We start from the raw sequence: 20,839 nt of genomic DNA on the forward strand, positions 1-20,839 counted from the left end.
TCTTTTTTCATTCATTTTTTTAAACGTAGGATAGTCAAGTAAAAACAAGATTTTCTACAGGAAAACTCATGCTGCAGTAATGTCCCTGAACTAAAATGTAGGAATAAACAATTTATATTTTAGAAAGTACGCAATAACAGGAACCAAAGAAGCTCTCCTTAAAACGGAAGATTGGAAATTATATGTTAACTAGCGAGCAGAAACTAATCTTTTCCCTAATTAAATCGAAACACTGTTTCAATTCAAATCAAAATCCTCCCGGATAAAAGCATTCAAAATGGCTAAGTCATGTTTCTAATTTGAACTTAAGGTGTAAGAATTGAATGTTATCTTTTTAATCCAGGTTTTAACTTTGTTATGTCACACCTCATTATCGTATCAAGCTTGGATTTCAAGCAGCTAGTACCAGATTACCTAAGGCTTTTTTGCAACAAATAATTTTATTTTCTAAACGAACTACCATGATAATGGCTATGATCATCCTGAAATGTATAAAAGCCCAGGACAGCAAGAAGTTCAGCATCACTTGATCGATTCTCATCAACTGACCATAAAACAAACAAAAAAATGAAGATTGTCATTGTCTCTCTTGCTCTCTTGGCTGGTAAGTTAAATATAAATTCTAAAAACATTTTTCATTTTCGTTCTTTTCAACCTCTGCTTGAACTCTGATCAACTGAACTCTGATCAACCTCTGTGAGAATTCTATTGTAGGTATAAACTAGAGTTTTTGTTTCACATTAGAACTCAACAAAATAATGAAAACAATCTCTTTTCAATTACAGTTGCCGCCGCCCTCAAAGTTGGAACAGAAACTGGTACCACACCACCAGCTGTCCCATGCCCAGATTCCCTCTGCCATGGAAAAGCCGACGGAAACTTTCAATACATCTACTATGGACGACTCAACAAAAACTACTTCCTCCAATGCTCAAACGGATTAGCTTACTGTCAAGCCTGCTGGCCATTGTCCTTGGAATTCAGCGAAAACTGCAACCAATGTTTGTACAGCAAACATGACGACTGTGTCACCACACAAAAATGGCACCCAGCCACCACCTTCGCTTGCCCAGACAAATGCCCAGCCCGTGGACCACACTTCAGTGGAAACATTGAAGACCCACACAACCCACACCAATACATCGCTTGCTTCCACGGACAAACCGTCGGATGCATCGCTTGCCCAAAGGGATTGGAATTCAACGAGGAATGGAACGCCTGTTTGTTCAAAGGAAAATTTAAGACCGAGCCAGACCACTAAATTTGTTTTTTTTTAAACATTTTTTAGCAAATTTTTAACCCAAAAACCTAAAATTCTTAAATGCTAATTTTGTAATTTTATTATTTTCTGCCTCTAATATCCTCGCTTTTGTTTATTTTTTTCTTAATTTCTAATTTTTAATATCTGTAAAATTTCTTCTTCTTCAAATGTAAATCCTCACTGTTCTTTCATCAATATAAATCTCAATTTCAAATAATTCAACGTGTCTTTATTTTCTTTGTCTCTTGATATCAGTAACAGTACATAACCGCCGCGGGAATTCAATGTAAATGTTGTAAAAAACCATCGATGTTAGATCATATACAGACGGTACGGTTTAGCATCCATCCGGTGGGGGGGGGGTACTTTGGAAAGTGAAGGGCACGGACATGTGCCCCTTAAGGGTGCCTTTTTTGGAACCTGGCAGTCCCACTAAGGGTCGGAAAAATAGGAAAATTTGATCAGAAATAGATCAAAATTTGGTCAAATTTGGTCACATTATTCCCCGGGGGGGGGGGGGGTACTTAGGCAAAAATAGGTGCTGGGTATGTGCGGACGGTAAGGGTCGGGTTTTTCACCTTTCAAAGTCTCTCTAGGGGTTACAAAAATCAGGAAATTTCAAAGTAGTCTCTCTAAGGGTGGGAAAAATCACGATTTAAAAAAAAAAAATTTGATTTTGAGAGAAAAAATTACAAAAAAGTCTCACTAAGGGTAGGAAATTTTTCAAAATCAGAGAAAATTTTTCGAAAAAGTCTCTCTAAGGGTCACTTTTTCACTAAAATTTGGTCTCTCTAAGGGTGGAGGTCCCGTCCGCACATACCCCTCATTCACCAACCCTTGTACCCCCCCCGGGCATTATTCCCAGTAAGAGTTCCTTCAAACGTAATCCTTCAAGCCTTCAAGTGTGTAACATTTGTAATATTTCCAGCTCACCCAAATAGAGATTTATACGCATGTGTAATTTGCCGTTCTTTTAAACCACATGCAGTTAATTCCCGTGATAAACAAAGAGGGATGAATCTGTAGGGGTGCTACAGTCACTTTCAGTCGGGGTTGTGGACGGCGGAACATGAAATTTGTCGTTCTTTAAAAATTTGTCGTTCTTTTTGTCGCTTTTTAATTGTTATTTGTCGTTCTTTTTAGATTGACTGGAAACGTTAGATGAACAGTCTTCCATATAAAAAGTTACATCATATCTTATCCACCAAAAATGGAGTTGCGATGACGATGCGAATTTTCCGAATTTATGCAACCTAACTTGTAGTCTAGCAAGCTAGACGACTAATTCAGATATATTAGAAATAAAGCAAAAAGTAATAAAGGGAACAATTTTAGTCGTCTAGAATCCTTTGTGCACTAACTCCAAACAAAAAAAAAGAGTCAATATCGCAATTAAAATTTTTTCCCGCTCAAAAAAAAATTCTTGAAAATAAAATGTGTGTGGATTTGTGTGTTAAAAGTTTTTCATTTGAGTTGATTTTATTTTGAGAGTTTGTTGTTGCTTGATAAATTGTTTTCTCGCTACGCAAGTTTCTGCGTAGCTAGGCCCGGTATCTATAAGGCTGGAACACCAGATTCTTCCAGTCGTTTATACAAACTAAATCCCGTATCATTATTTGTGTTTATTATTAGTATTACATGCATTATAAACGACTCCAATCTACCTAACTTGCAGCAACAAACTTATTATAAAAATTCTTATAAAAAAGTCTTTTATCGACATAAAGATCATTAGAAATGTTTATAGAATAGCTCACATTACATTCGGCGCACTCTTCTCCTTTGGGAAGGTTTAAGCAACTGGTAATCTTTTAAACCAATTTATGAGAATTAAGCTGTATGGTGGAGTGTTTTTAAAGGCCTATTATTCTCTCGCGGCTTTTTGTTCGATATAAATAGGCGTACGTACTTCAAAATGTCTCTTCACTTGCTAAAAGCATAACAAAGTGGTGTAGGTAGTATCGTTTTTCTACGATTTTGAAATTATCTGCAAACATGGTTAATCTTGGAGATGTTTTTCCAGACTTCAAAGCCTCCACTAGCGAAGGTGAAATGCAATTCCACGAATACATCAAAGGATCGTGAGTACAACTTCTTATGTTTACTTTATTAATCTAATTCATATTTTGAGCCAAATATTTATATAATTGTTTTTCTCTGAAAAGAATTGAAATAGTAAAGGTCAGAATTTTTTTTCGATGGCAAATATTTTCAATTTTACTGTCTTTCCACCTTGCATTTACTTCTAAACACTTTAAATGAAGAATGGATAAGTCAATGAGCTGGAGCTCAGTTGCTCGACTCCCCTTTGCCTTTGATGGCCTTTTGATTAACTCTGATGCGGAAAAAAGTGGATTATTGATGGCCCGAGTAATCTGCTTCTGAGCTTCGAAACATATTTAAACTTTGCAATGTACCGTTGAACCTTTTCTGGTCATATACTTTAAGCGTACAATCTTTCGCAGGCAGGAACTTTCGCGATTTTCGCGAATTTTGGCCCTTTTCGCGAAAGTAAATGTCTTTAAAAATTCTAGGTAGGGCCATTAGCGAAAATTTATGCTCGCGATAAATTTTTAAGACGAAATAAAAAATCTGTTAAACTTCAAACTTTGAATAAAATGTAACTTATATGGCACTTTTTAGCCTGCTAAAAGACTATTAAGTCAAAGGACAAATGTTTCAAGCCAATCCAAGAAGTATTTGTCTCGATTTGTCCCTCTAAGCCATTTTATCATGTGGAAATTCTCAATCTTACGTCTTGATTCGCGAAAGTTTCTGCTCGCGAAAAATATTTTTCCGTCAAATTCGCGATAGTAAATGTCGTGAATTTCGCGATTTTTCGTCCTCGCGAAAGTTTCTGCTCGCAAAAGTTTGTACGCCTAAAGTAATCCTTTATCTACAAGATGGAAATCTTACACGTAGACGTCATTAAAAAGTCATAAAACAGATACAGTTCAGTTCAAGCTGTGCTTTTTATCAAAAATTGAATGCGCACGCCTCTTAAAGTTGAATTTCTGCAATGCTAGCTTATTCACATTCTCTGCTGTTTTCACTTCGGACTGCGGCACACCTCGGTTTGTCATTTAACAATAAAATGTAATTACATTGTCATTATAATGTTTTTTGACTGTTATGCATATTATCTTATAAGAACATTAACATGTTAAGCCTATGAAACAACTGAATCGGACTCTCATCTTAGAGATAATGTAATATGATACGATGAATGAGTCTTGAAGTTGTTTATTTTCATAAGCAATCAATAACAACAACCTTATTCAAACAAATAAAAACAAACAAAACTAATCAATTTTACCTTACTGATAAAATCCACCAAATCGTTAGATAGATTCTTATAAAAATTCATGACTCTTTGCCATTTCAAACGTACCTAATGACACGTCCTTGGTTTTGAGAAAAAATAATACAAGTGCTTTCTTATAAGAACATCCAAAATTTTTGAAGCCTTTATTGGATGTTCTTAACTTTTTGAGATTCAAGCCTAATAATGATCTTAACATATTTCATTTTCCCATTTTGTGAGTATTTTTGTTCATTTTCATAAGAAAACTGGTGTTTTGAGTTGGTGAAGCCTTCACGAAATGTTCTTACTTGTTCTAAACATTTTGGCTATCGAAGCCTTGTGTTCTTATATAGTTTTTTCTTAGAAAAAAACGGACGGTATTGTAATCGATTATTCAGATATATGCTAATTGCATCGTTGATCAGACTTTAATTAACTAACCTTTTTTTGCAATTTAGAATATAATGACATTACCTCAATTTAGAGATAAAGATCTTATCTTACTCCAAAAAAGAATCGTTTATAAGAACATTTTTCATATAGGAAAACGTATATAAAATAGCAGCAATTTGAGGACAAAGCTAAGCAGTGCTGTTTTTTAAGCAATTTAGCAGTCAAGAAAGCTAGGGTAAAGGACCTAAAATACCTCAAATTTGTTCTTAATTCCAGTCCCAGACTCGACAGTTCCAAAAAAAGTGAGAACAGTTGAGCCCCAACAAAGGTTTATGGTTCTTATTGAAAAAAGAGAGATTTTAATTCCCTTATCAAAATATCTATCAAGAATATGAGAATGCTAAATTGAGTGCGATTGTCATTATTTCGCAATCTCGATTTTTATGTTGTCTCATCATGGAGCCAACTTAAATCCTTCTTTGGCTGATTTCTTACGTCAACTTCTTCCAGAAAACATTTTATACACTTCAGATGTTAAAAGGTTGCAAAGGTTCCACAGTTATACACGCATTTTTGTTATAAGAATGAACTTTATAAGATATTTATTATGAAACTGGCCAAAAGAAAATATGTCTAGAATGTCATTTAATAGTTTCCTGCTACAACACTTTGGTTTAATTCTTACTGTACTTACCAGACTCTTAAAAGATAAGAACTTTATTTTTCTTTCAGATGGGCCATCCTTTTCTCTCACCCTGCCGATTTCACTCCTGTTTGCACCACCGAATTATCGCAAGCACAACGTCTAGCTCCTGAATTTCAAAAACGTGGCGTCAAAATGGCTGCTGTTTCATGCGATAGTGCTGAATCACATAAAGGATGGATCAATGATATCAAATTTTACACTGAAGGCAAATTCAGTTATCCAATCATTGCTGACCCTAAACGAGAACTTGCTGTTAGCCTTGGAATGATCGACCCTGATGAAAAGGATGCAGCTGGTATGCCATTGACTGCAAGAGCCGTAAGTTCATTATAAATTTTGTCATTTATTTTGGAAACACTCGAAAAAGACTGGTACTTACCCTTTCTATTGAGAGTCAAAATTGATAGTTTTGAGTTTAACCCTGAAAATATTCGTATGGCAGTGGTGCTTACAACAAATACGTCAATGTCGTAAATTTATTTTTTTTGACCTTGCAAAAATTTATACACCTAAAGTAATAAGTTTGACACACAATCAGTTTTATCAAAAAATAACTATCCACGTTACCATTTGGCCCTAAATTTATATTCCAAAATGCATTTTCAGGTTTTCGTTATTGGTCCCGATGGTAAACTCAAACTGTCTCTTTTATACCCTGCTACTACCGGACGTAACTTCGACGAAATTATCCGTGTTATCGATTCATTACAACTCACTGCTTCAAAGAAAGTCGCTACACCCGTCAACTGGCGACAAGGGGACGAAGCTATGGTTATTCCAACCTTAAAGGCCGAGGAAGCCGATGCGATGTTCCCAGGATATCGAAAAGATGAAGTGCCCTCTGGCAAAGCTTACATGAGATTCACTAAGAATTATTAAAAAGATTTTCAAGGAAAATTTGTTGTGATTTTTTTTACTTCATGGGTATATAGTTTTAATCGATTCATTTTTTTGTTATCATTCAGTTGTAAATTCATTATTGCAAATAATTATTTAACATTGCAAATTGCTCATGTTTTCTTCCTTTCCTTTTTCATCTTTTGGAAATATTTTGCGGTAAAATATGTGGATACATTGAGTTCAAACATAGAGGTATAAAGAAAGACAGGAGATGAATTTGTCGGTAATTGGTCGTTAAAGTCTTTTGATTTCTTTTATGTCATAAATCAAAAGAAATTCTAGGCTCGCCCGACGAAATACGACTTTTTAGTAGAACTCAAGTCTGTTCTGAACATTCTGACTATCAGCATCGAAGATTTCTAGCCTTCTAATATACGAGAATAAAATAAAATTTAGCTCCACGAAATTAGTATGCGTTCAATTTTGGCATCCATTAAATTTTGTTTTGAAAAGATATTTTCTCTAGCCAGAAAATAAAAAGTTCTTTATAAGCACACACAATTTCAGACCCAATTTGTAGACAAAAAGTCGCTGGAGAATTTTGGAGGAAAGTATCAAGCAATAGGGTTCACCTTGAAGAAAATGTTGATCGAAAAATCTTGTCATTTGATGAAAGATTGCAAAGTTTACAGGCCCTTTTTTAGTCCAAATATTTTCTTACACCAATGTCAGAAACAATGAATCTCGTCTCATCTTATTTCCAACACTTAAGTTAGCCAATAAGATTTCACCTATCAACAAAAGAGCTCATTAAAAATGCACGATATATGAGATTATGAGCATGCATGCCTCGTAATTTTTTTAATCGTAGGGCGAGCATGGTTACAATAGCATACTTCTCCTGTTTCTTTATACCTCCATGGTTCAAACGAACACCGCCCCTGTCTCACAGCCCCGGTTGAATTTTTTTCCTCAGTTGGGATAAAAATTCTAATTGAAATCCCAATGGGGATAGAAATTCTTTCGTTCCAAAGTTAAAAATCCAGTGGGGGTCGTTTTGAAGTGCAATTTTTAAACATGGAATTTCCAAGTGGGGCTGAAATTGCAAGGTTTTTCCCACCGGGGACGAAATTTTTGCCAAGCTTTCCAGTAGGACTGGATATGATATAAGTATTCTTCCATAACTTGGATTCTTCATTGTCAATACTTTAAAAAGTGACGTCTGAAGATTAAGTCCTTTACTCAGGCCCGGTGGAACAACCGTAAAAGTTGGGAGACTGAAGGCTCAAAATGAGATGAAATTCACTAGGAATTTGAGAAAAGATCTTATTTGCTCAAAGTTTGGGAGGCCGCTTCCGCTGGGCCTGTTACTGGCTGATTTTGAGGATGGCTGATTTTGTTTATGATTGAAATTTTAGGGATATTCTTAATCTTTTGACCAACTTCTTCATATGGATATTCTTATATAGTATTTTGCTTTGGAAAGCCACTAGGCGCATATTGAGAGAAATTGAGAGACAGAGAAAGGAAAGCGTCTTTCAAACTAGGTTTGATTGAGGCTGGCTTTCCCTTTTTGGGGAGATCTTAACTCCGATTACAAGTTTACTTTAGAAATAAATTACTTTATAAAAAAATCGCTGATAAATGCGTGAAAGCTACCATTGATGAAATGAAGCGGATGATACCCATTAAGTTTGAAGCTCCAAAAGTGACTAGAAGAACAAGTGAAGCTTCAAGTTCGTCCCGCATTTAGAAATTTTGTTTGAAAAACATCATTTCCCATCAAGGAGTTTCGGATCTAGGCCATTTGGGGCTTTGAAATCAATGGGAATAACTAACCAGCAGCTAATATGGCAACCCCGATTTTAGCATTGTCATTAATCATGACATATTGAGCGAAACGATCAAATTCATCTGTGATACTGGGCGTTTTGGGGGACCGTTATTCTAGTGCTCCCCTAGCTATTCTTGCTGTTTTCTTTTTGTTAGTAATTATCCTTTGCAGTTAGTTTTTTCCCCATTTATTAATTACTATTGCTCACTTTGCTAGCTTATTTGGGGTTCCTTCCCTCCTGGGAGGGTATTGGTATGATCTGGTGGTCCTTTTGAGGGAGGCTAGGAGTAGCCAAGTCAAAATAAAGACTTATTAGCTCTTAAAAAAGTGTAGGTTTGCAAGACGAGAACGGGATCGCTAACAGAGGCTTGTATAATAAAAGTGGCAGCACCGAAACATCTTTATAGGAAGAAAAAAAATACAAAAAAGTATTCCGTAGGCTTTTCATGACACAAACTGTGTGTATTTTAATGACAATTCCAAAAAATATAACTACAACAAGCAATAATTTAGAAAATAACAACAACATTTAAAATATAACATCAACTGTAAAAAATTCTTTTAAAAGATTTAAAGTTAAAATCTAAAATATTCGATATCATAATATCTTGATTCTAAAATAATCATTCGAAACTCAAAATAACCGACAAAAACAGTAAATCTGCATGCTAGATTTTACCAAACCAGCTTACATGGGGAGGTAATCATAATTTGAAGACGTAAACGTGCACATATAACTCCGTAATGTCATTCTGGCACCAAGCCCTTTCCTTCAAAAGTTTAATACTATACGAAGCAAGTTAAAATAGTGCAATTCCAAATAATCCGCGATCCCAGGTATTGCGCAATTGGGCAGCAATGTACAATATCATCTCGTGTATTTCTTGCGTCCGAATTCATTCAAAATAACAATATGCTATAAACGGGAACCAAAATAAACAGTTGATCAATAACATGATTCTCTGTTGACAAAACAAGAGTACACTTCAAAATGTCGTTTTATGTCAATGACCTATGCAAGAGGGTTTCTAAACTTATGAAATAGTAGCAGCAGTAATGTGTCAATGAGTTTTGAAATCAAAACAAAGCTGTTTGACCAAGTTAAGTACCTTTAAATTAAATCCCTTAAATCGCTAAGGGCTGGACCCTAATAGTTGCCAAAAAATAAGCAACTTGGCTTTGCAACCTAGCCCTGAAACTAAGTATAGACCGGGAAAGCAACCAAAAATACCTAAAAAAGTATTTTTAAAGAAGTATTTTCAGTATAACTTGGCATCAAAATGTATACCGATGGTATTTGAATAACCTATTTAAGGTATTTTGGACATTAACTCAGATAAAAAGCTAAAATAATTGAAGTTGCTAAGCATTTTTGGCTCAAAATCCATAACCAACTTTTTGGCTGAAATACGGAAAATCCTTAGCAACTCAAGACTCGAGCATAAAATTGGGGTTGCTTATTCAAACAACGTTGCAAAAAGTTTTTCACCGAGTCACATAAACAGTCACATAAACAGTCACATAAACAGGGGTAGGAGTATCACGAACAGCAGAAGACACTGGAGAATTAAAATGGACTTACATCAAGATCTCTGAAATAATCGTTGTAATCCTACAAAAAGAAAACAAAACCTCTCTAAGTAACTACCTCGCTAAAATCAAAGAAATGCTATACAAGGCTCAACCATTGATGAAGGGAAACTTGAAATCTATGCAAGCAAGGAGTAATCTTGCAATGGCTAAAGATACCTTACAATAACTTTTCCGCACAGGGTCCATGTAAGCTCTTCTCCAACATGTTGGTTACCATTCAACAGGATATTGAAAATCAGTTATTCTTTGACATCCAGATAGGTAAAGATTTTTATGAACCATGAACAGTTTGTATGAGTTTGAGGTCAATCTTGAAGGGTACTTTTATTTGACATACATGTTTTTTATAAGCATTGCAGTTATATTTTATAAGCATATCTAGGCTCAGATATGGCAAAAATTTAAGCATATGCTAAGCATTACCTGAGCCGAAAAATGTTTTTTCCTGGTTTTGGCTCTTTTTATCTGGGATTTTTTCGGAATTTTCCTAATAAATTTTTGCTGTATGAATAGCCATTATTTTTTGTTGACTAATTTATAGGAAGAGTGGTGATTCATTTGACACAAACCCCTTGGTTTTGAACCAAAGGTAACAGAAAGAGGAGAAAATTGTTAGTACTATTTCTGACAATTGATTGAAATACCATTTTATATTAGGGATGTTCGAGGATAAAATGTGATGTAATTTCGGTTTGGGTTTTTTCGATGTATTTTATAACGTCAAAATCAGTTTTTGACCGATATCTTCAGATTGACTTAATGTAAATTTTTGACCCAGCACTTTTCGAAATCCTCTCGTTGATACGATTGTTTTGAGCTATATATGAGAGAGAGTTAAGGAATAATGGGAAGCTGTGCGCGTCACGCAAAATATATTTGGGACATGCCTCGTTAACTCACCCGAGGTATCTCGGTCTTGGCTGGCGACATCCATACGTACATACTTAGCATAAGTTTTCCCCTTCATAACTTTTCATACGCGTGCGCGAATCTATTAGAGCTCTCATTTGTAGCTTTATATAACAATCGTAAGAAAATTTACACAGTGTGTCCCCAAAAAAAACGGACAAATTCTTATATAAAGTAAAATCCTTAAAACCTGTCATTGTAACTGGATATAATTCCCAAGATGATTGAATAGATTATCAAGATTGGAATGTAATAGTATAGAAGTCATAGAATTTTGCATAAATTATGAGGATTTTACTTTAGATAAAAACCGGTTCCCTTTTTTCGGGACACAAGTCCTGGATCACAGTGAAAAAAGATTAAAACTCACGAAACCACCGTATCCAATGAGCCAAATAGTGTCTGGAATCTCAAAGCCCAAATCTGAAAAACAAGTTTAAAGAATATTTATTGAAGGCCATGACATGGGCAAACGGTTAAAAATAATTTACTATGTTCTCCTATTTGGATAAATTGGTCTTGTCGCATTTCAAGTAGGGAGGGAGCAAGTCCTAAGTTGAGAACTTTGCTATAACTTTAAAATATTTTTAACAACATTACATGTGCTTTACCGTTTTGTAGAGAATGAAATAACCACGAGGAGAATACTTCAAAAATGAAATATCTAGTATCTACAGATTGGCCCAGCTAAACTTAATCTTGAATTGATATATATTTGCTTGAAGTTGAGCTTAAATGTTGAAAACTTTTTTCTTTTTTTTGAGTATGAGTATCTGAAAATTTTATAAAAGTTTTTTTTTATGAAAAAAAGTTTGAAATTTAAAAGAATTAGTTCTATCCAGCTTGTATTAAAAAGTAGCATTTTGACTAGTCCCAAGCGTCCAATATAAAATGCCGGTGTCTCATTCTTTAGATAATCTAATTACTGACAGGAGACTTTTTAGCACAGAATGAGAGAGGTTAGAAAGACAGGTCATTAACAGAGTCAAGCGACTAGCGTTAAACGTCATTTTACTTACAGTCTGGTCTATATCCCGTTGAATTTTTATTTCTTTTCAGCAATAGTCTAAAACAAAGATCATTATATTACAAAACACACTACCCACACACTACTTACCAGCTAAATGGAATCAACTCTTTGAAGAAAGTTCGCGACCGCAGCTGAGGGCGACCAGAAGGTTCCCTTTCCATAGCCCCCCTCCTTATAGGTATGCAAGAAGGCAACTGAACCTTAAAAACGACTTATATAGCGCCGTCAATGCGTACATAGCGCAATTTTTTCACGGGGATACGTGGATTTGCTTTTTTAACCCAAGTTTGCGTGGATTTCGGAAAAAATTGCGCGAATGCACGAGATCAAGAACCAGTTATAGCAGACAAAGACACTTACGTTGCAACTTTTAATGATTTTGGTTTGTCTTCTGACACTTTTTCAATCAATTTTTCCATCGTTCTTCCCGAGTCAACTACATCCTACAAAAGATTCAAAAACACATCAAAACTCTAATGTGAGTCATTTAGAGTGTGTCCCGTAAAAAGTGTACGTATAATTTATACACAAAGACAGGGTATCCATTAAAGTTCCTTCTCATAAAATAATTCTCCGAAAGAATTGATTGTTTGAAGAGAAATTTCTAAATTAAAGTTGTGGACCCCTCCCCCCAGAATGCTGGTGACCCCCAGAATACAGGTCTGGCGTAAATTGTTGATTACAGGTCACAAACAAGTTTAAGAAGGCTCTTTATTGAATGAGTTTACAAAATGTTACAACGTCTTGAGAATCTATGCAAAAATGGTCGAATTTTGCTTATCAATTTTGCCGTTTCGAGGGATTTGAAAAGCGACATGTTTTGGAAATTTGACTATAGAGAAACTGACACAGCTTTACTTTGCTTCTTATAAAATAACGAACCTCGAAACAGTAATATTTCTAATTACCTCGACAATTAAGACATTCTTTCCCTCTAAATTTAGCGGCGAACCATGTGATGAGATCATAATACTTCCTTGTTGGTCATTCTGTAAAATAACAGAAAATGCTATCTAAAGAATGTTTACAGCTTGCAGGGAAATGATCTGACAAACAGAAGTTATTAAAGTTGGGCTAGGCTTCTGCTCATCCTCCAGCGAAAAGAGTTTTTTATAGGAAGTCTTATAAGATTCAGACTAGAGTTTGGAAATCTCCGAGAGATTTTCTTCTAAACTAAGATTCAGAATTTTTACGGTCGTTAGTAGTCAAGAAATGTCTGTGTCCTATAGCCCTATCACAACCAAAGAGCGTTCTTGGTTAGGTTTCCTGGGTGGGTTTAAGGGTACACATGGTAATAATCATATGTTCAGCTGAATTAGTTAGGAACTGAAGTTTTAGAATTTTTAAGTACACTTACAACGTAACTTTTAGCTTTGATAAATTCGATATTCATTTGTAGTGATTTTTCTAGAAGGAACAAAAGGTAAAGATGTTTTTTTTGCAAAAGAAATCGAGTCATTAGATTATACATTTATATAGCATATAAGGATTTTGATTTATACAAAGTCGGTCCCACCTTTTGCCGGACGTTTTATAACTAAAGACCGGTCTCCACTTGCGCGCGCTGCGATCGCACTTTATCTAGCAAAGCTTCCACGCTATTGGTCAAAAGAAAAATGAAGCAATTCTATTGGCGCGATGCATTCAACTTTTTTTTCCAGCGCGCGCTACATTTTTATGACGTAATCTTTTTTCCAAGCAAAAAGGATTGAAGCCAAATGGTGCGAATGCAGCGCGCTTAAGTGGAGGCCGGCCTTAAGATACAATAATTGAATATAAGCAGTAGAATGGCTTCTTTTCGTTTCGGGTAGTCGATGATTCTTTCTGGTAGGCTGAATCGCAGTAAAAATCACTTCTTCATATCATGAATGAAATCATTTACCTGCACTTCTGTTGAGTTCCCCAATACTGGTCATTAAATCTTGACAAAATCGGAATCCACCTTTCAGTACACAAAGCAATGTGATTGATTCATCTCCATAGTCTTGTAAAATCATCTGTGCAAGTCTTTGGATCCTATGGAATGGGAATGAATGTATAAGAAATTTATGATATTCATGACGTAATGTTTTTTACAGAAATACCCCGGTTTTAGCCAGTAGTGGCAACTTAAAACTAGACAAAAGTTGTTTAAAATTTGCCACTACTGGCTTTCCGTAGAAAACATTACGTCATGAATATCATGACGTAATGCGTCGGAGAAAGTAAGCGCTACACCTACTCTCAGCACCCAGTAACTTACCACCAAGATCAGATCACCTAATCTAAGCTACTCATTCGCTGAGTTGGCGCTGACCGTTGATTAAACCCACCACCCTTCCGAATTCCGCTAAATCGAATAGAACCGACAAACAATGAAACAAATTCGAATGTGATAAAAAAACTTATAATCTGATAGTTGAACGGTATTGAGTCTCAATAAATAATATCGATTACGGCCAATTTAGTTCGATTATTGATTCGTTCGAATAACATCTAGAAATTTCATTGCCATATTGCAAAATTAACCGAAATTTCGAAGAGCCTCACTGTATTAGACTGGAGTCGTTTATAATGCATGTAATACTAATAATAAACACAAATAATGATACGGGATTTAGTTTGTATAAACGACTGGAAGAATCCGGTGTTCCAGCCTTATAGATACCGGGCCTAGCTACGCAGAAACTTGCGTAGCGAAAAAACAATTTATCAAGCAACAACAAACTCTCAAAATAAAATCAACTCAAATGAAACATTTTTAACACACAAATCCACACACATTTTATTTTCAAGAACTTTTTTTGAGCGGGAAAAAATTTTAATTGCGATATTGACACTTTTTTTTTGTTTGGAGTTAGTGCACAAAGGTTTCTAGACGACTAAAATTTACTTTTTTGCTTTATTTCTAATATGTCTGAATTAGTCGTCTAGCTTGCTAGACTATCACTGTATTTGTGCGACTGTAAATGATAGAATAAATCCACGCTTTTTAAATAGACGAATTTTTATCTCAATCGAAATTTGGTTCTTCGCATCCCACACCCCTATTCACAAACCCACTGGGACCTCTTCTCATTAGAAAAATTGGAAATCATATTGTAACTATTGAAAAAGTATACTCTAACTTTTTTCCCCAGTAAAAATAATCATATAATCAAACCCTCACTGCAAATAATTTGCAATTTTTTCCATCCCTACTGACATTGCTGGTTCGAAAACAATTCAATTCATATCCTCAGTCATAAAAAAACATGGAAATATCAATCCCTATCGAGTTTTCACAGGAAAAAATCATCAAATCACACGCGTGTGAAATTCAATAATCACAAATTGTGAAATTTCTATTTCTTATGCGAATCACACGCATGTGATTTTGCTAACTTTCACACGAGTGGGAAACACTAAACACTCAAACGTATCTTTTGAGCTGTGAAATTGGATATCACATGCGTGAAATCAAGTATCCAAAAAAATTTAGATTAACCACACACGCGTGTGTTTATTTTTGAAAACACACGCGTGTTCTTCATTTCGAGGTTAAATGAGTTTGACTTAGTCGTCGTGTGATTTTAGAAAAGTTACGCGTGTGTTGATTTGCTTGTTACTTGGAGAAAAGACATTCGTTATTCTTGAAAACACACGTGTGTTCTTCATTTCGAGGTTAAATGAGTTTGACTTAGTCGTCGTGTGATTTTGGAAAAACCACGCGTGTGTTTATCCATGCCGAAATTCCCAAATGTGAAATACGTATATCCCAAGACCTCAAAGCTTAGAAAAAATCACAAACTGAAAATTCTAAAAATCACACGCCGACTGAAAATTTCTGTGCAGGAATGTTGGTTTTCACACGCACGTGTGATTTATTGATTTTTTCCTGTGTTTAGTCCGTTATTTTTACCCCCACTGGCTGAAAAATTCTACCGGGTCTGTGTCATCACCGTTGCGACAGAGATGTTTTGAAGAATATAACAACATTAAAAGTTTCAGAAGATGTTTTGGAGCAAACTCGAAACTAGTCCCTTTGTTCGTTTTTTTTTATGATTCTGATACGCTCACGAAAGATTAGCGAGTTTATGTATTTGCACTTTTGAGGACGGTAAAGTGAGTGAAGCGATTTGGAAAAACCCGCAATTCTGCCCCGCAAAATCGAGGACGGTAAAAGTGCTGATTTACCGTCGTCCTCAGTTGGTCATGATCTAGTCAAATTAGAACCTTACCGTCTTCGTCGCTGAAAAACACACATACATAAACTCGCTATTGTATCACATTCACCAGTAAATTCAAAGAGTGGTGCAAGTAGTACGAGATTAATTCTAATTTTAGACGGCCCACTTTTTGCCCTGCCTATTCTAATTGTGAATTAAAGTGGATATAAAGCGGGCTGTCTAAAGTCAATGCAAAACCCTCTTATGACCGTCACTGCAAAGTTTTCTTTCAAACGTTTCCAAGCAAAGATTTTAACACCCTCTTTCTGCCCACTATTCTCTAACAATTAGAATAGGCAGGGCAGAAAGTCGGCCGTCTAAACTAGAGCTTACCTATTCATGATGAATCCATGGGGTAGTAATACACTTCCAATGGAATCTTTGTAATGCTTTGGAAGAATGAAAAGGTCTGGGTCATAAGTTGTAAATTCATCACCAATCTAATAAATAAGGTACGACACATTTTTTAGAGTTTTACAGAAGGACGCAAAAAGCATTAGAGCCGCAAAAGCTCTAGAGAAATAGACCTCTGCATTAATATGTCAATGCTTTTGATGTAGGATTTTTTAATTATTCATTATGACATCTATCTTAACATAACTAGCAAAAGGTCTAAAATCATAAGACCCCTTGTTTGAGGAACAAAAATAAAAGGAAGTGTTTCACTTTGTGTCGTTTTACCCAAAGACTTTTTGCCAATTTTTATGAAAATTAGCTAAATAATGTTATCAGAGACTTGATGATATATATTCATGAAAAACTTCCTCAATTTTCATCTCTTTAATACTTTTTCGACAACATAAAATCATGAAATTTTTTTAACCTTGATGTAGTCTTGTTTCTTGGCATGTCCATTTTGTAAAGCCATCTTTGTGTATTATCGAGTGTATTTTACTTGACAGAGATCTGAAAAAAGAAGTCAGGTGTAAAATAAAGACTTTCTGGTTTGAAAAAAATATGAGTCAACTACAGTACTCTAGGCTACGTCATATCTTACCTGTAGACCAAGAGCAAGGCCTAAAAGCCTGGAGCTGTCTATTGTGTAGACTACAGTACTCAAACTGTAAAATTCTTTCTAAAACCCCATTAAAAAACTTGTCAAAAATCTTGCCTCCGACTCACACATATGGTAAGTGGGATATGATAAAGGTCGGACTATTGTAAATTTCTACTTTCTTTCTATTTATAGCGATACATGGTATCAGAAACATCAAATGGGAAACAGCCAACAATACTATCAGAAAATTATTGGAGATGATTCCAAAAATAAGCAGATCAAAAGAATAAGCAGATCAAAAAAATAAGCAGATAAAAAAAAAATCGATCAGTAAACTTTCGAATCAGAATAGACGTTTTATATTTATAAGAAAACTTTTAAAAGAACACCAGTCTCAGATTTAGGCCCTCAGAACAATAGCTCTATTGTTTCGCACAATAGAAATTTAAGAACAATCTTAAGCTCAAAAATTACTAGATCTTATAAAAAAAGTGTGTTTTCACCCATTTCATTTCACGTACAACAATTAATTAAGTGGACGCAAAAACATCGAAAGTTTTTAAAGTCATCACTCAGCGTAATTATTGTCAAAACAAATTAAAAAGTTTAAAATTTAAACAGTCGAAGTACACCAGTACGAAATAAAGGTTTTATGTCCGATTTCATTCTCTAGTGGCCAGGGCACCCTTTCTAATCTCATATCAGTTATCCCGGGGAAAAAAAGCGGAGATTCTCCGGAAAAGTTAGTGGAATATTACTCCGGGAAGTGGAATCTAACCTCCAGCAACATAGAGATTGCAAGCACAAGTCAGAAATATTATGGTATGTGCCCCGAGAGTACTAAGGTTGGGGTATGTGCGGACGGGACCTCCGAAAACCGACCCTAAGAGAGACAAATTAATTCTTAGTGAAAAAGTGCCCCTTAGAGAGAGTTTTTTGAAAAATTTTCTTCGGTTTTTGAAAAAATAGTTTACCCTTAAGTGAGACTTTTTTACAATTTTTTCTCTCGAAATCAAAAAAGTGAATTTTCCGACCCTTAGAGGGACTACTTTGAAGTTCTAAAAGAGACTTATCATCCGCACGTGTACCCAGCACCCATTTTTGCACAAGCAATAACCCCCCTGGGAGCCTAAGTAACTAATTTTACTTACTTACTATATTGTGGCTTTTTAAATATTATTGATAGTTAAAAAACTGAACTAACAAAGTCCAATATCTTTCAAAAGTCCTCTATTCTGCCTGCTTCTGCTTTCTGAAATAAGAAAAAAAAAACCTTCTGAAGTTTGCACACAGGTATAAATACATTAGAAAAATCTAGTAAATTCACATGATTTGAATAATTTTTTATGAAAGAAAGTTTATGTAATGTGATATAAAAAGTTGCAGTATGGATGTAAAAAATATGATACTTAGAACTCAGAGAATAAAAGAATTAATTGACGTTTCATACTGAGTACAATGGAAGGTGATTGTGCCTTGGGACTTATAAAACTGAAACTTTTATAACGCGATGAAAAATGATCTCTTTTTTTATCTTATCACATCTAATTCTATCAAATAAATCATGCAAGAAACAACGCTGTATAGAAAAAAGGGTGACCTCGGGATGGCATGTCTCATAAGCTGAATATTACCATAATTTTTAAATCGCATTAGTCGACAGAAAATGACCAAACAAATGACTGAATGAAGGGTACTATGATGTAGTTTCTAACCTGGTGAAAAACAGCAAAAACTGATTATGACGTCGTAATCGACGACATCATAAAAATTAAAAATTGAATTTCTCAAGAATGGTTTTTTCTATTGTTCACCAAAGATGTATCTCACTTAAGTCGATCATTTGAAAAAAAAATTTGATGACGTCAGCAGAAATTAGTATTTTGAAAATTTTACCCGAGACGGACATAAGCTTTAGGGAACAGCTACTAAAATGACCAACAAATGTGGTAGAAACCCTAAAAAAGCGTTTGTTTCATTTAAAAAATCAAAAAGGACCAAATAGGGCCGACAAAACATGCATTGCCAGTTCTTTAAGGGTGGAATATCCCAGGGAGACTGGTACTAGGTTCGAAAATCGACCCTTACAGAGACCGAATTTGCTGAGAACGTTTTTGCTACCCTTAGACTATTATCCCAAAATTTCAGCCAAAATTCTAAAATTTTAGTCCTAATTTTAAAAACTTATGACCCTTTAAGGGAGTTGATTTTTGATTTTCGTAATTTTATTTTGGAACCCTTACAGAACCTTAATTGCTTTTTATTGGTTTTTGTGCCCCTTTGAGGGACTTTCGATTCGAGAGTGTGAAAAAAGGGCCCTTATGGCTCGCACATACCCGGCACCCATTTTGCCTAAGTACCTCTCCCCCCCCCAACCCCGTTGGAATATATTCATCAAAAACCCATGGCATACAAAGAAGTTAAACCATAATAATTGAACTTTTTCACTAAAAAATGGTCGAAAGTTTGGTAAATTATAGACCTAAAAAAGCACTTTCAAAATCCAAAATTCATTACGATACTCATCTTTTCAAACCACAATTCCTTGCATCAACAACACTACTTCAAAACTTTGATGATCATAAAAGTTTGCTTTATTACACACTTAACTTAAAAGAAAGTTATTTAGACCTTGTCCTAATCATAATGAAGCATGTCCATTTAAATATGGTAAATAGAGTAGTGACATACCAATTAATAAAGCTATTCACTAATGCCATAGTTCAATTCTTCAACACGCAGCACCTCCTCCAGTTCATTCAATCAATTTGAATGGTAGTGATCAAAGAAAACCATCACCTTTTGTGACGATCAAGACAATGACCTCGTACGATGAAACAGCTTGAACTTCCTATATTTTAAGATACCTTCACTCTTTAGTAGATAAGTCTTGAAATTAGTTAAATCCTTCCATATAGCTCTTGTTATATGATCCCATATCTGGTACACAACGTTGTTTCAACGTTTAACTAATGTTCATAACGTCCATATACCGTTAGATGAACGTTGTAACGTTGTGTGTCAGCTGGGATGTTTTGGTTCATAACGACCATTGTCATTCCATGATTTGCTTCCATTCTTTTTTTTTCTATTAGTTTTATTAATGACTTATGCTACCTTTATTATTTCTGGCATCCTGAAAAATACAAAAGTTAGAACATATTAGAGTAAAACTGTGATGTACATAATGTACAGGTTGTCCTGAAAAAAGCTGTAAAACGCGTCGTTTTTTAATAATGGCTGCGTTTAGACCAGCCTGGCATTTATAATTGCTTGCAGTATTCTTTTGAATTCTATTGTTCTGCGCAATTGTTCGGTTTGTCAAATGCCTAATGATGTCAGCGTGTTGGCATTTCGTTGGCATTTGAAATGCCATTTTGAGTAAAGGAATCCCCTTTTCTGGCATTTCAAATCAAGCAAAGGAACCAAAACAAAGAGAAAAAATGACATTTTTGATTTTTTAAAGTATTTGCACGTTTTTTATTCAGTTCTTTCTATAGATTGTAAAATTTGCAAGATTTGCCATAGCCTAGCCCTACGGCAAAAAGTTTCAGTCTTAATGACTGCAGTTTTTGAGAAATTCCATGCTTTTCATTGTTTGATTTGTCAAAGTTGAACTTGAGGGAATCACCTTTTCAGTAATGACTCTAAAAAGACGATTCCTGAAATGCCATGACAGAAAATACAATGGAAAAGCTATTAAAATCGAATCCCTCATGAGCAAATGCCAAATTACAAATGCCAGTTGGTCTAAACGCAGCAAATCTCTGTACTAAGAAAAAGAG

At 35.0% G+C, this 20,839-nt stretch overlaps 3 protein-coding genes across 3 annotated transcripts; 2 read left to right on the forward strand and 1 right to left on the reverse strand.

Moving 5' to 3' along the window:
- The first annotated feature begins 505 nt into the window (after positions 1-505).
- Positions 506-1,294, forward strand: LOC136803771 (uncharacterized). The gene is made up of 2 exons (XM_067060501.1): positions 506-604; positions 786-1,294. The coding sequence occupies exons 1-2, from the start codon at positions 568-570 to the stop codon at positions 1,259-1,261; spliced, it is 513 nt and encodes a 170-aa protein (XP_066916602.1). The 5' UTR covers positions 506-567; the 3' UTR covers positions 1,262-1,294.
- A 1,874-nt stretch (positions 1,295-3,168) lies between these two features.
- Positions 3,169-6,670, forward strand: LOC136804943 (peroxiredoxin-6-like). The gene is made up of 3 exons (XM_067061477.1): positions 3,169-3,342; positions 5,691-5,982; positions 6,271-6,670. The coding sequence occupies exons 1-3, from the start codon at positions 3,257-3,259 to the stop codon at positions 6,541-6,543; spliced, it is 651 nt and encodes a 216-aa protein (XP_066917578.1). The 5' UTR covers positions 3,169-3,256; the 3' UTR covers positions 6,544-6,670.
- A 2,099-nt stretch (positions 6,671-8,769) lies between these two features.
- Positions 8,770-20,187, reverse strand: LOC136804953 (hypoxanthine-guanine phosphoribosyltransferase-like). The gene is made up of 11 exons (XM_067061487.1): positions 19,746-20,187; positions 16,881-16,963; positions 16,391-16,497; positions 13,753-13,886; positions 13,228-13,277; positions 12,779-12,859; positions 12,231-12,313; positions 11,860-11,906; positions 11,211-11,263; positions 9,921-9,950; positions 8,770-9,254 (listed from the first exon to the last, which is right to left on the reverse strand). The coding sequence occupies exons 2-11, from the start codon at positions 16,923-16,925 to the stop codon at positions 9,207-9,209; spliced, it is 678 nt and encodes a 225-aa protein (XP_066917588.1). The 5' UTR covers positions 16,926-16,963; positions 19,746-20,187; the 3' UTR covers positions 8,770-9,206.
- Positions 20,188-20,839: the final 652 nt, after the last annotated feature.

Source organism: Clytia hemisphaerica, unplaced genomic scaffold (genome assembly GCF_902728285.1).
Source record: "Clytia hemisphaerica strain Z4C2 unplaced genomic scaffold, Clytia hemisphaerica genome assembly, whole genome shotgun sequence".
NCBI classification, from domain to species: Eukaryota; Metazoa; Cnidaria; class Hydrozoa; order Leptothecata; family Clytiidae; genus Clytia; species Clytia hemisphaerica.